Raw genomic sequence first — 14916 nt, forward strand, 5'->3', positions numbered from 1 at the left:
CATTTTCAATTCAGGTTGGATTTTGTTTTTGTGCGCTGCGGAGATTTTCGCAGCGCGAAGAACGCATCAGAAGTGCGCACACGCGCAGCTTAGAGGGAACGTAGGTCGTGATGACTGTCTCCGTTTCTGCCCCCCTGAAAGGTGGGTACACGGGCCGGTACACGGGCCTGCCTCCCTGTCCACCAGGGATGTTCCCCTCCGTGTGGAGTCCATGAAGTTTGCACCCAAGTTTGTCGGCCCGTTTCCCATCGCCAGGGTCATCAGCCCCACTGCCGTCTGCCTCCGCCTTCTTCGCTCCACCGCTCCGCTTCACCTAACCTTCCACGTCTCGAGGATTAAGCCGGTCAGCGAGAGCCCGCTCCAGCCCGCCCCCCCCCCCCCAGCTTATCGATGGGGGGCCCGCCTACACTGTCCGGCGTCGTGGGAGGGGCTTCCAGTACATCGTCGACTGGGAGGGGTACGGTCCTGAGGAGCGCTCGTGGTCCCACCGCTGGATGTCCTGGACCGGTCCCTCATCAGGGACTTCCACCGGGCCCACCCTGGTCAGCCTTGGGGAATGTCGGGTGCCGTTCCTAGAGGGGGGGGGGGGGGGGTCCTGTCACGGCTGTGCCGCTCTCCACGCCCACTTCCCCGTCTCCACAGCTCCGCCCTGCCATCAGCTGATTCCTGGCACCTGTGCTCCCGTCACCAGCTGCAGCGCATCACCAATCAGCCCTGAGATTACATAAGCCCCGCCCAGAGAACAGAACCCCGCCAGATTGAAGTGTCATGTTCCCACTCTTTCCAGCAACCTTCCAGCGCCTGCCTCCCCGTCTACCGACCTTGTCTGATCCCGGAACCCCGTCTGCTTGCCTCCCGCCTCTGACCTGTCTGCCTCACCTGCCTGACCACCCGGTGTTTGACCTTTGCCTGCCCCTTTGACCTGTCTCTGTGCCTGCCCCTAACCTGCTCTGGACTGACTCCCTGGTATCGAACAATAAACCTGTTTTAGGACTCCCGCTCAAAACTGCCTTGCTGTTGGGTTCTTACCTGCCTTAGGCCCTGACAACACCTCCATGGTTGAGACCGTCTTCACCTCCTCCATCACCGTGTGGTACGCTGGCGCCACCACCAGGGACAGACACAGAGTGCAGCGCATTGTACGTGCTGCGGAGAAGGTGATCGGCTGCAAGCTGCCATCGCTCCAGGACCTGTATGTCTCCAGGACTCGGAGGCGTGCAGGTCGGATCACAGCCGACCCTTCTCACCCGGGACACGGACTCTTTGACCCTCTCCCCTCAGGCAGGAGGCTACGGTCCATCCGGACCAGAACCTCCCGCCACAAGAACAGCTTCTTCCCCTCGGCTGTAAGACTCATGAACACTTAATAATTCTGTCCCGGACTCCTGAACATTTCATAAAGGATAACTTGCACTGTTCCTTTTGCACTGCGTGATTACGCTAGTTTACTGCTGCTGATACACATCTGTGTATCCACTCCTGATGCTGCTGATGTGTCCGTACTTGTATGTTTTGTGTATTTAGTCATTACTGTTAGATGTAGCACAACTTCACAGAGAAACGTTCCTAGTCTGAACCCTCATTGACAATAAACACCTTCTGATTCAAAAGAGTCATCGTCTGACACAGATCTTTAAGGTGGGATACTTCGGATTGGCCGTGATTGACAGAAAAATGTCTTTGATGATTTTGTCAATGGACTAACAGAGTGAGTTATTGAAAATGAAAGTCAATGAGTGTGAGATCATTCAGGTTTGCTGACGGGAGAATTGTTAACTCTACCAAGAAAGTAAAACATTCAGCTCAATGTTAAACAGCAGGGGGGGGGGGGGGGGGGGGGTTCTACCGTTTCTCACTGCGTAGAGAAACATGGAAAACCAGAAGGAGGCTTTCCTGTCACTTCTGCTGCAGAAAGTGCTGAAATATTCAACTATTTTTACTGCTCCTCTTAAACTCCAACAAACAGTACCTAAGATGTTTCCTACATTTGGTATCCTTCTCGAAGGAGACTCCTTCCTCGAATGGACATTATGTTAGAGAAGAGGATTTTTTTAGACCAATGTTTTGGTGAAAAGAATAAAACAGATCATTGCACACAATTTTGTTGTCTCCATTTCCACCTGGAAACTTTGAAATGTAAAACTTTCTGTTCAAGGCTCCTTCATTATATCAACGTATGGAAATAGATACATCTGTTTCCATTGGTACATCCATTAAACACACTTATGTCCAAGCTGATAGCAGAGACGAATGAGCAGCTTTGATAACTGTTCTCACTACCTATACAAAAAGGTAAAAACCACAGGCAGCGATGGACTCAGTACTATTAAATAAATAGTAACATATGAATATTTTCTTTTGCCCATCAGCATTTGGTTACTGGTTAATGACTGAAGTATTTTCAAGTTTATTTTTACTCAATTACAGACACAGATTCTAATTTTGTTTCCCTTCCTACTTTTTGTACTGTTTCAGACTAAACATACTTATTTTCATTAAATATATTTTAAAACCTATTATTTAACACATTACTCCTTATTAATGCGCCACTTTGCTACATGTCTGTCTGTAACTAATGTAATTCTCCATCCTTTAATTATTTCACTCGATAAAAAGCTCTGCATGAAGCATTTTTGAATTTGAACATATATTGACGAGTGAGACTAATCATTAGCTAGGCTGGTCTGGAACGTTGCTTAGTCATTAACAGGGTGCTTTGCATCAGGTTTCAGGGCTCCGGGTGAGGGTGTACATCAAAGGCAGCTTTGTGATTGGCTGTGCAGTGGGAGGCAGGCCTGTCCAAACTCACACATCTGGACGTGACGACCGCTGCTCCGACACTCAGTACCTCAGTACGGTTATTGATCACTACCAAAAGACGATGTCTTTCATAAAGGTAGATGCAATGTCGGATTTCTCCTTCCACAACCTTCCTTATGGAATTTTTTCCACACCTGACAATGTAAGTGGATTAACATTCTTTTATTTTGGGTTTACAGTGGGGTAAAGTCAAACACACTGAGGACATTGATCATCATTTTCAAATCAAGCCTTTAAAATGAATTGGTCTAACGTCTAAATGATAAAAGGTTAACTCATTGGGAGTTCCTGTGCTTCATTTGAATGATGCAGCATTTCAAACAGCATGTGACTTTTACACTTTTCACCAGAAGGTCAAAGTGCACTGTCTATGCAACCCCCACCCAAGGCAGGATTCATAAATTGCAACACACAGAAAATGACTGATTATTTTCTAATTGCAATTTAAAAAACAAGTATCACTATTATATTTGCTCTTGAGTATTTGCATGTCAGTATGTCACAGGTCAACTTGTGGCTTGCTGGATAAAACGTAAAAAAACAAAAACGTTTTTTTAAAATGTTTTTAGAGCCACATAAAAAATAAAGTGGAAGCGTGACGTATCAAATGTGCTGATAGCAGAATGTCATTGTTTCTTTAGATCAAGCGTCGCATCGGTGTTGCCATCGGAGACCAGATCCTGGATGTCAGTGTGATAAAGCATTTGTTTCAAGGGCCGCTGATGTGGAAACACCAGGAAGTATTTGAGCAGGTATGTTTCATCCCCAATAATCACCAGGGAAAAGGTAGCATGTGTTACAGTACGAGTACAGTCACACAGTAGCATGTATTACAGTACAAGTACAGTCACACAGTAGCATGTATTACAGTACGAGTACAGTCACACAGTAGCATGTATTACAGTACGAGTACAGTCACACAGTAGCATGTATTACAGTACAAGTACAGTCACACAGTAGCATGTATTACAGTACAAGTACAGTCACACAGTAGCATGTATTACAGTACGAGTACAGTCACACAGTAGCATGTATTACAGTACAAGTACAGTCACACAGTAGCATGTATTACAGTACAAGTACAGTCAAACATCCTGTCTAAGAGGAGCATTTCTTGCGGTTTTGTTTCTGTTGAAAGTCCTTCGTACATAAATCATCGACATTTAACAATAAAGATAAAACCAATATTAAATTACTCCATTGATGCAAGGGTTAGGGTGAAGTACATTGTTATTTGTTGAAAGCATAATTGCATAAAGTACAAATATATATATATTATATAATGGGCGGTACGGTGTCTCCTTCAAGTTCGGGTCCTCTACCCAAGCCCGGGAGCTTGAGCGTTCTGTGCAGGTTCTTAGCTCTTCTAGCTTCACAATGGGTTCACTTTAAATCATATTTATAATGTGTATCAAGTGAGTGCATGCTCAGGTGAGTATCCGACCAGAGCTCATGTTTTTTTTAGCTGAAACAGTTCTGTGTGACGTTTAACGACCGTCTGTCTCCCTGTAAGCCCACACTGAATGCCTTCATGGCTCTCGGCCGTGCCGCTTGGACTGAGACCAGGAGGGCCTTGCAGACGTTGCTTTCAGCCGGTGAGAGCATGCTGAGAGATGACGTCAGCCTCCGGAGCAGGTTAGTTTGTCTGAGGCTTGCAAATACACAATGACTTGTAGCACATCAGATCAGCCGAATGTGACAGGGTGGTGGAGCGCTTTGGTTGCAACGCCACCCAGGGAATTTAACTCCTGGGAATTATTTAGGAGGAATTTATCTCTCCTGAATTATACTGGTGTGTGTATCCCTACTCCAGGGACACAGGTTCAATTCACTCCACACGGGCAGAGAGCAGGTCCGGTTCACACAGTTTATTCTCACACAGATTGACAAATTGGTATCGGTTTAACAACAATTATAAACACCGTGATTAAATATAACGGGCAGCAAAAACAACAAGAAATCAAGGAGTTTCCACCGAAAGCAGCAGCCGCCATTGGAGGAGGGCAGTGGCTGAACGGCCCACGCCTCGCCAACCTTTGGAAAAATAAGAAAACAATAATCTAAATTATATCGCCGCCACGAGCTCGACGTGAAACCAGGCTGTAAAATAAAATCCCACCTTCCAGAAATAACAACCTCACTGGCAACACCTCCGCCGCTCGACCTCCCCGGGGGTCAGACGAGCAGGCCAGCCCGCCCTCAGCTCTACCACCGATCAGCTGCAGAGCCGATCAAACACTGACGTCACCGGCGTGCATCGCGCTAATCATACGCGAGGGCGGCGCGTGAACGCGTAGGAACACGACCTGCAGCTACAAGGGGGGAGGATATGCCGCCCATTGAGGGGCGAACCTACACAACGGCATAGCGCCCCACAGTGGCATGGAGAGAGACTACATATGGCCACATCAAGCAGGTAATCCCAGACTTCCGTCTCCTCGAGAGGAATGAATGGAGGAAGTAAGACGCTCTAGAACTGTTTCAATCACTCACAGGATGATCCACATGGGGAGGACGTCGCATCCGATCAATGTATCAATGTATCAATACTGCTCAATGTTACCCAAACAAAAAGCCCTGGGTAACAAAGTACATTAAAGCTATTTTAAATGAAAGACGGCATCTTTTAGAGCTGGCAACAAGGAGCAGTTGAAAACTATTCAGTCACACCTCCAGAGGCCAAAGGGGACGAAGGGAAGAAGCCGAACAGGAAACTCCAGCAAAAGAATACCAAAGAGGTTTGGAAATGCATGAGGACAATGACTGGTCCACAGTGGACTGGGCCGAAGAACTTATCCCGTTCCTTAAAGGTCCCATATTCTACCCTTTTTGCACAAGTTAACGCAGGACAGCGTCCCTCATTCCTGTCTCACAGATGCTGCAGGACAGCGTCCCTCATTTCTGTCTCAAACAGATGCTGCAGGACAGCGTCCCTCATTCCTGTCTCAAACAGATGCTGCAGGACAGCGTCCCTCATTCCTGTCTCAAACAGATGCTGCAGGACAGCGTCCCTCATTCCTGTCTCAAACAGATGCTGCAGGACAGCGTCCCTCGTTTCCGTCTCAAACAGATGCTGCAGGACAGCGTCCCTCATTTCTGTCTCAAACAGATGCTGCAGGACAGCGTCCCTCATTTCTGTCTCAAACAGATGCTGCAGGACAGCGTCCCTCATTTCTGTCTCACACAGATGCTGCAGGACAGCGTCCCTCATTTCTGTCTCAAACATGCTGCAGGACAGCGTCCCTCATGTCTGTCTCAAACAGATGCTGCAGGACAGCGTCCCTCATGTCTGTCTCAAACAGATGCTGCAGGACAGCGTCCCTCATTTCTGTCTCTAACAGACATTCCCGTACTTGACGTCAAGGCCTGAGGGATTTCTTGCATTTCGTTATGTTAGCATAACGACAATAAAGAATCTTGAATCTTTCAGGAGGTGATTACGGACCTACCAAACTACGAAGGACTGACTGGATGGTTTGTTTTGCTGTTTTGGGTTAATCAGGACTGAAAATCACCAGAATAGAGTAGAAACATGGGACACGTGAGTGACATTCCCTGTCCCATCTCGTCTTCTGGTCCATGATGTTCTCTCTGCGTGCACAAATTAGACACGGTTGCTATGCATGACGGGTCCTTTTCTTCATCTTTTTCAGAGAAATTGCATTTTTCCAATTGATACTGCAATAACACTGTGGCATGTACAATCACAGTTTTCATTTCGACTTAAACTGTCCACACTATTTGAGTACTCACCTGCATTAACGACCTCATGTGCCACAATTTGCATATGTCTAGAATCGCTTTACATTTTTGCCGACTCTCTCTCCGGCATAAATGCTTCTAAGCATGTGTGTAGCGGTGACATGTCCGTCTGCTACCATTTCCGTTCATGGCTTTCATTTTGCCCCGGTATTTTCTGAATCCCTGCTTTAGTTTTAATATCCGCTTATTGACTGGTTTTCCCCTTACTAGTTTCCACAGTACGCCGTGTTGCTCAAAAATCAGATTTTCCCTGTCGAAAATACGGTGAAACCTTATAAGTTGACAGGTATGAGGACAGGTTGACGTGATAAATATTGATTTGCTGTGGTGACCCCTGAAGGGTCAAGCCGAAAGAAAAATGAGATTTTTTCTTTCCCTTGTTGTTGCAGAGCATTTGTTAATCAGAATGCTGCCACCATGTACCTACCTGCAGAAATAGGTAAGTGTGGTTTAAAACATTTGTTTCTAGAGCTGTTTTTTTTTTGGGGGGGGGGGGGGTTCAGTCCCTTTTGTTGATTAAAGGAATACATCCATTAGGGTGCTACCTTGGGATCTGCAAAGGTTAGATTTGTGTTGATACTAATAAAATATGCTTGGTATTGATGTGAATGTTTCAGCCTGCTTCTCGTCTCTGCATTTCAAAGGTGATTACACTGACTTCTACTCCTCCAAAGATCATGCCACCAACGTTGGGATCATGTTCCGAGGGAAGGAGAATGCACTGATGCCAAATTGGTAAATTATAAATCAAACCAGCAGTGAACTCCAGCTGTTGATATAGTTTTAAAAAGGCCTAATGAATGATGCACAAACAAAGTTGTAACAAATATTGAAAGACAACCTTAAACTAATTCCTTCAAGTTCTCTCTTTTTTTTTATCAGGCTATCAAGGGAAGAATGTTAAAATGGCACCAAAGTCTGACACAATGCTCTCTGTTTTAAAAAAATGATAACTAGACTCATTTTCTTGGCTGTAAAATCCAAAGAAAGAGTCAACAGGGACGAGTTTTGGGAATTGACCTTTCCGTAAAATACGCCCACATTACTTGGTACCGTGGTCCCCAACCACCGGCCCGTGAGCCATTTGTTACCGGGCCGCACAGAAAGAATAACTAATTTATAACATTTCTGTTGTATCGATTATTAGTGTCTAAAAAGCGACCGGATTTTCTACAATGTAACATTCGCCTGTGAATTTTCTTGGCCACGTGATACGTTGCAAAAACGCTACACGTAATCTCTGGGCTACATGTGCATGTGTACAGGTTCACTTCCTCAGACAAAAAACCTAGCGGTGCTTCGGTTTGCATGTTATACAAAGGCAGAAAAGTCATCGAAAATGGCGAAACATTGCAGTCACGGCTTATGTAACCATGACGACCGGTACCTCGATCAACTGGAAGGAGTTGTCCGGGTTATTCACTTCACTAAACCAATAAACAACTATGAGAAATGTCTGCTCTGGATCAAGCTGTAGGAGAACAAGACCTGTAGAATCCAGTGAAGTGAAGAACATAAATAAATTAAAACCCGTCATCTATGCAGTAATGAACACCTACTAAAGTAATATAGAGAATCATAGTGACTGGAACGGTGATACCCCCGTAGCAGGGCTCACCAAGGAATTGTGAGCGTATTCCACCCAGGGCAGTTGGCTCCTCCTGTACATTCAGCACGGGCGGCAGCTTGAGGCGGACGGCGCTGGGGTTAAAAATGCGTTCCACCTCGTAAGGGCCAATGTACCGAGGAGCCAGCTTTCTGCAGACCGCCTGCAGCGGGAGGTCCTTGAAGGAGAGCCCCTTCCCAATAGAGTTTAATTTATACTACCGTAGCTTTAGGCTTACGTTAGCTCCCTATAAAGAGATCTAAGTACAGTTATTGTTACCCCCGCCGAAGGGGAGGCGAGGGTATTGCAATTGGGTCCGTTAGTCTGTTTGTTTGTCTGTCCGCGCCCATAACTCAAAAACTAGTAACCCAATTGACTTGAAATTTTTACACAAGCAAGGTTCTGTCCGTGGCCCGGTCCTCCCCGAGAATGGCATTGATTCGGATCTGGATCCAGATTCTACAATTATTTTTACATCTGGAATTGTGCCTGTGCTGTAAACTGTCACTTTAAGAGGGAGGGGCACGAATGGCATGATGGGAAAAAGAGTCCAGAAGGAGTCTTGTAGTACGTTCCGGAGCAGCAAGCTAGAGCAGGTTTGGCCCCTCTGATCCGGAAGCCCTGTTTACTGTCTCACAAGATCCAATAGTCTTTTGGAGGCGGAGTCTGCAATCTCTGATTGTCGTTTTCTAGTTAAATACGCTTAACAGAAATAATAAAAAGTGATGCTTATCCTGGTTGATTAGAACAGTGTCCATATATTTCAGTGGGGCTGATATTCAGTTGAAGTTAGTCCCGTAACTCCGTTATTTTCTGACTCCTGTACCACGTTGCAGCTGATGCTTTATTCCACCGTTCTTTGACAAAATACATCAAAACCGAGTGAAAAAATCCTTCACTGAAATATTTAAAGCCTTTCCATCTCACATTTTCTGTGGTAACTGTCGTGTTAACATGAGTATCATGTTGTGCAGGTTGAGGCTTCCAGTGGGATACCATGGTAGAGCATCATCAGTGGTTGTTTCTGGGACCCCCATTTACCGCCCCTCTGGCCAGATGAGACCTGACCAGAGTAAGATTGCTACATGCTCCAGTTTACATAATTTATTTGTTTTCATTCAAAAGGCTGAACTCAGTTCAATTATTGCAAACACATATTCAAAAAGAAACACAATAGATTTTGCATTCCTATTTTATTAATTTCAGTTCATTGTATTTCTATAACAAAGTTATCTCAAGGCACTTTCGAGATGGAGCAGGGAACGGCCTGCAGGTAAAGACAGAACCAAGGAAAAGCTTCTCATTAACAGGCTGAAACTTTGAACAGAACCTGAGACGACTGGGCGCCATCTATCTTGACTGGTTGTGTTGAGAGTGAGAGATGGAAACAGATATATAACGACAGAATGACATGAGACAGACACAAGGACAAGTAGGAGGAGACAGATTTTTAATCCAACACTTTTAAGAATTGACAGATCTGTTTTATGCAACAGAAAAAACAATATCTTGTTATTTGACATATTATTTTCCCTTTCCCGTTTGCTTACACACCTTTATTACTGATAGTTTGGTTTGTCAATTGGGTGTATTATGCCAATATTGATGGCCTGAATTAACTGGCAGCTTGTCCAGGGTTTACCCCGCCTCTCGCCCATTGACTGCTGAGATAGGCTCCAGCTTGGCCAGTAACCAGATAACGGACAAAGCGGTTGGAAAATGAATGAATGAATGAATGGTAATACTGACGAACACAGCCCTGAACATCTATAACTATGATATGGCAAAGTCAAAGAGCTCACTACATTGGTCTCATAACCTCGTGTCTTTCAAATGCCATATTCCATTACGCAAAATATGAAGACTTCCAACATGTTTCAAATTAATTAGATGGTTTAAACTTTAGACTTGCTGGCAAGGGAAAATTATTACTTTCATGTTTAGTTTCAACATTTGTAAACTAGTTCTATTTATGCTATTTGCACTTTTCTTCAATAATTTTATAGTGTTACTGTTGCACAATGTTCACCACTTTTTCCACCATGCTTTCTTTTTCTTTTCTCTTAGCACAACCGCCAGTGTTTGGTCCTTCTAACCAGCTGGATATTGAGCTGGAGATGGTTATTATATTATTTTATTATTTAATCTCCATTTATATTGTTTGACTGTGCATCACAATTACCGATTTCTTTCTCGCTTTGATTAGGCCTTCTTTGTTGGAGGAAAAACTCAGCTTGGACAACCCATTCCCATCAGCAAAACCGAAGAACATATTTTTGGCATGGTACTCATGAATGACTGGAGCGGTAAGAGCCTCTGCACAATACACTAACATTGTGTTGTGATCTGGCGCTATATAAATAAAACTGAATTGAATTGAATTGAATTAAATTCTCTTTGTTGTTTGTGCTTTGTAGATGGTTTTTAGGAAGGTAAAATTAATAGAATTTTGAATTAAACAAGACACAATTTATTTAAAAGCAACTAATAACATGCAGGACTGATGGACATATCAATTAAACTTCTGTGACTCATTGAATGATGAAATTGGTGGTGGGAGAGAGTGGAGTTCTCTAGGTTTTTGTGTTCTTTCTTCCTGATGGTGACGTGGTAAAAACATACTAGTTATACCTGGTTATGTTGTTCCATGCATGCCTTGCCTGCCAGCATCTTACCCCCTGCTGTGATGTGCTGCACTGTCTCAGGGGCTTCTTTGCACAGCCTGCACCTGAGGTCCTGTCTGGTGTGGTCCACCCCGGTCTCTATTGATCTTGTGTTTAGGGCCTGTTCTTGTGCTGCCATCATTAGTACCTTAGTCCTGCCTTTCATTCCTGCCTTTTCCAGCCACTGGTAGGTTTTTCCCATGTCGGCTACAGCTTCAGTTTGTCGGTGGTTCATGCCATGCAGGGGCTTGTCCTTCCATGATAGCCCCTCTGGCTCCTCCTCCTTACTGGGGTTCTGTTGCCTGAGACATTCACTTAGCACAGGGGTCCCCAAACTCTTTCCTGTGAGGGCCACATAACTCTTCCCTTCTCTCATGGAGAGCCGTGGTCAGTTTGTACATGAAACTTTGTACTTTGTACATTTATTGCCTTCCAGGCAGTCACACAACCAAATAACCCTTTCCGGGTTCATCACAGAAAAAAAGCCCATGGAACATTAACTTACTGGTCGTATGTGATCTGTTACGGACTAACGTGAGCGGACCCCAGAGAACAGAGAACAGAGACGGTGTGATAGGTGAATTTATCTTTTACTGATATAAATTCGTCAAACAATACAAAAAAAACAACAACACAGGATGCGGGGCAGCTGGAGCCCAACGAAATATAACAAAAATACACAGCCGAGAGAAAAAACCCAAAAAGCAAGCTCTACTAAAAAGTGGCAACTGGCTGGTGCCGCAACGAAAATGGAAACCTAAAACCCAGCCACAAGTGAACAATTCATTTACAACAAAAAAACACTACACACAACCTGGGCGAATGAACCAGCTGTGGTCAGCAAGGGCGAGGCGAGAATCAGAGATGGGGAGTGGCAGAGGGACGTTCCACACCGCGGGACGAAAACCACACAATAGTACGATGGGGAACAGCGGTTATGAGGGCTGGTGGTGATTGCCTCAATACGTCTCAGGTCCTGGATCGATAAGGTTGATCCAGGTCCAGGTTGTGGGAGAAGACTAAAATGTCGTCGAGGTATACAAAAACAAACCGATTTAGCATATCTCGTAGCACGTCGATCACTAAGGCTCGGAAAACTGCTGGTGCAAACGTATCACTAAATATTCAAAATGGCCGAGGGGTGTGTTGAAAGCCGTCTTCCACTCGTGCCCTTTGCGGATACGGACAAGGTGATACGCATTGTGGAGGTCTAGCTTGGTGAAAATGGTGGCTTGACTGAGTGACCCAAATGCCAAATCTATGAGAGTAAGGGGGTATTTGTTGCACACGGTGATATTGTTAAGGCCACGGTAATCAATGCAGGGGCGCAAGCGCTTGTCCTTCTTCTCAACGAAGAAAAACCCTGCCCCGACCGGAGAGGAGGACGGACGGATGATACCTAATGCTACAGAGTCGGTTATGTATTGCTCCATGGCCTCCCTCTGGCTTGGAGAAGGGAGAGGTGAGCCAGGGAGCAGATCAATAGCGCAATCATAAGGTCGGTGCGGTGGTAGTGACAGAGCGCGGGTCTTGCTAAAGGCCTCACGGAGGACATGATACACCATTGCATTAATCGGACGGTGGCGTAGTGGATGGCGGAGTCTGACCAGAGTGAGGGATAGCTGACCGGAGACAGTGCGAGTGACAATAAACACTCCAATTGGCTACTGACCCGGTGGACCAGTCTATGTGGGGATTGTGTAATTTAAGCCAGGGGAGTCCGAGCACCAACGTAGCAGAGGGTGACGAGAAAACATAAAAGGGAAGGACCTCAATGTGGTTCCCTGACAACTGGAGGGAGACAGGGGCCGTGCGGTGTGTGACCTTGGATAGGCCCTTCCCATCCAACGCCAGGACGTCCATGGAACTAGTAAGTGTCACTAGAGGGATCCTGGCTTGGGTACAGAGTTCCGAGTCAATAAAGTTATCATCTGATCCACTGTCGATCAGAACATGCATTGGAACAGAATCCTGAAGAAAGTGGATTGTACCTCGAATCGTGACTCCGATGACTGTGTGGAGGGAGGACGCTGCCCGGTTAAGGGCTCGCCCCATGGCTGGCGAAGTAGCGCTTCTTGGCCGTATGGGGCAGGAGGCGAGGTAGTGACCCTGTTCACCACAGTAGAGGCACAGGTGCTGCTGAAGGTGATGCTGACGCTCTACCCTGGAGAGGCTGGTCTTCCCCAGCTGCATTGGCTCCTCCTCCTCCTGTGGCTGAAATGCGGAGTGGTCGAATACCTTCCGCATTTCAGCCACAAATAACGGGTACGAACCAAGGATGGCTGGCACTATGGGCGCGGTATGTCACTGGCTGGTGATCGAAAACCAAGAAGCATTGCAGCAGAAACTGCGCGCATTTCACCGGTTCCCCTGCGTATCTCACCGGCGTGGGAAGATGCGGCTCGCGAGGGAACCCAGGAGGAGGCGTCCCCGCTGCGGCCCCGGCAACTTGTTCGACTCGGCCGTACATTTGTGCTCCTGAGGGAGGCATCGTGCTGCCCGACTAGGAGACACCCTGACTAGCAAGGGCTTGACGCATTCGTTTGTTCTCTGCGGGGTCCATATCAATAGGTCGGACTATTTCTGTTACGGACTAACAGGAGCAGACCCCAGAGAACAGAGACGGTGCAATAGTTGAATTTATCTTTTACTGATATAAATTCGTCATACAAAAAAGCTGCACACAGGAGGCAGGGCGGCTGGAGCCCAACGAAATATATATAACAAAAGTACACAGCCGAGAGAAAAAAACAAAAAGCAAGCTCTACTAAAAAGTGGCGACTGGCTGGTGCCGCAACGAAAACGGAAACATAAAACCCAGCCACAAGTGAACACATCATTCACAACAAAAAAACACTTGCTAACCAGACCCATAGAAACCAATGTCAGTGGCTAAAGCTAACTACTCCATAATCTCGTGAGAAATGCTGTTGTTAGCACAGACTCAGCTATTCCGTTTTTCTCTCTCATTCACACAGCCCGGCACTGACAGTCGGCTCCTATGAGTTAACAAGTAATCATTGCAGGTCGATAGTGATAGAGTCATATTAACAGTCATCGATAAACCGGGCAAAAATCCTACCTGCAGCCTCAATTGACTGCGTGTCCCTCATGTCTCACACCTACTTCCTACTACTTGAGATTTAAAGCTATCCAAGTGGTTGTTCCCGGTCCCCCACTGGCTAGTCATGTTGTATGGAAAGGAACATAATAATAATATATATATATATATTTTTTTGTGTCTCTGGTATTGTTCAGGGGGCCCGGCCAAATGTGGAGGCGGGCCGTAGTTTGGGGACCAGTAACTTAGCAGGTTGTCACTGGGGGCCATTTTCTTGATGTACTCTTTGAGGGATATAATTTCCTCCTGGCTTTGATGCCTACTAATCATTGGCCTCCCTCCTTCGTGTACAGCCTCACGATGCTGGATATCGGTAGCTTGTATCTCTTTCAGTGGCCAGGATGTTATGCCAGTGGGGTATCTGACTGCTGCTAGGGCATAGCTGTTAATGGCCTGGATCTTATTATTGCCATTCAGCTGACTCTTGAGAACTTGCCTCACCCTCTTTAGGTATTTAGTTGGAGCTGACCCCCTAGCTACCTCCTCATGGTTATCATTTGTCTCTGGAATCCCAAGCATCTGTTTGCTATTTTGACCAAAGACTGGCACAGATATTTGCCTGAGTGCCTGAGAACTGCGTAAACTTGTGGAAAAAGAGTATAATATGTCACCTTTAATCAACCTTTTGGGGCAGCCGGAGAGTAAGGGGTTGCAGTAATCCAGTCTGGAAGTTACAAAAGCATGGACAACTTTTTCTGCATCTTTTCGAGTTAATATGTGCCTGATTTTTAAAATATTGCGAAGGTGAAAGAACGCAGTCCTTGAAATATGCTTTTTCTGGGACTGAAAGGACAGTAATCAAAGATTACCCCCAGATTCTTGGGGTTATCGACCGAAACAACAAGGTCGCGGGTACAAGTGGCTGAAATGAGCTTCCTCCGTAGGCTGGCTGAACTCTCCCTTACAGATCGGGTGAGAGTCTCCGTCATCTGGCTCTGAGTCGA

General features: G+C 45.9%; 1 protein-coding gene across 1 annotated transcript in view; it reads left to right on the forward strand.

Moving 5' to 3' along the window:
- The first annotated feature begins 2881 nt into the window (after window positions 1–2881).
- Window positions 2882–14916, forward strand: part of fah (fumarylacetoacetate hydrolase (fumarylacetoacetase)) — a 50284-nt gene continuing 38249 nt past the window's right edge. The window contains 9 exon segments of the mRNA XM_068741488.1: window positions 2882–2962; window positions 3462–3572; window positions 4334–4455; window positions 6972–7021; window positions 7227–7317; window positions 9163–9260; window positions 10256–10332; window positions 10334–10369; window positions 10371–10494. Coding sequence (XP_068597589.1) covers window positions 2882–2962; window positions 3462–3572; window positions 4334–4455; window positions 6972–7021; window positions 7227–7317; window positions 9163–9260; window positions 10256–10332; window positions 10334–10369; window positions 10371–10494 — 790 coding nt within the window.

This window comes from Brachionichthys hirsutus, chromosome 7, assembly GCF_040956055.1.
Source record: "Brachionichthys hirsutus isolate HB-005 chromosome 7, CSIRO-AGI_Bhir_v1, whole genome shotgun sequence".
Taxonomy (NCBI): Eukaryota; Metazoa; Chordata; class Actinopteri; order Lophiiformes; family Brachionichthyidae; genus Brachionichthys; species Brachionichthys hirsutus.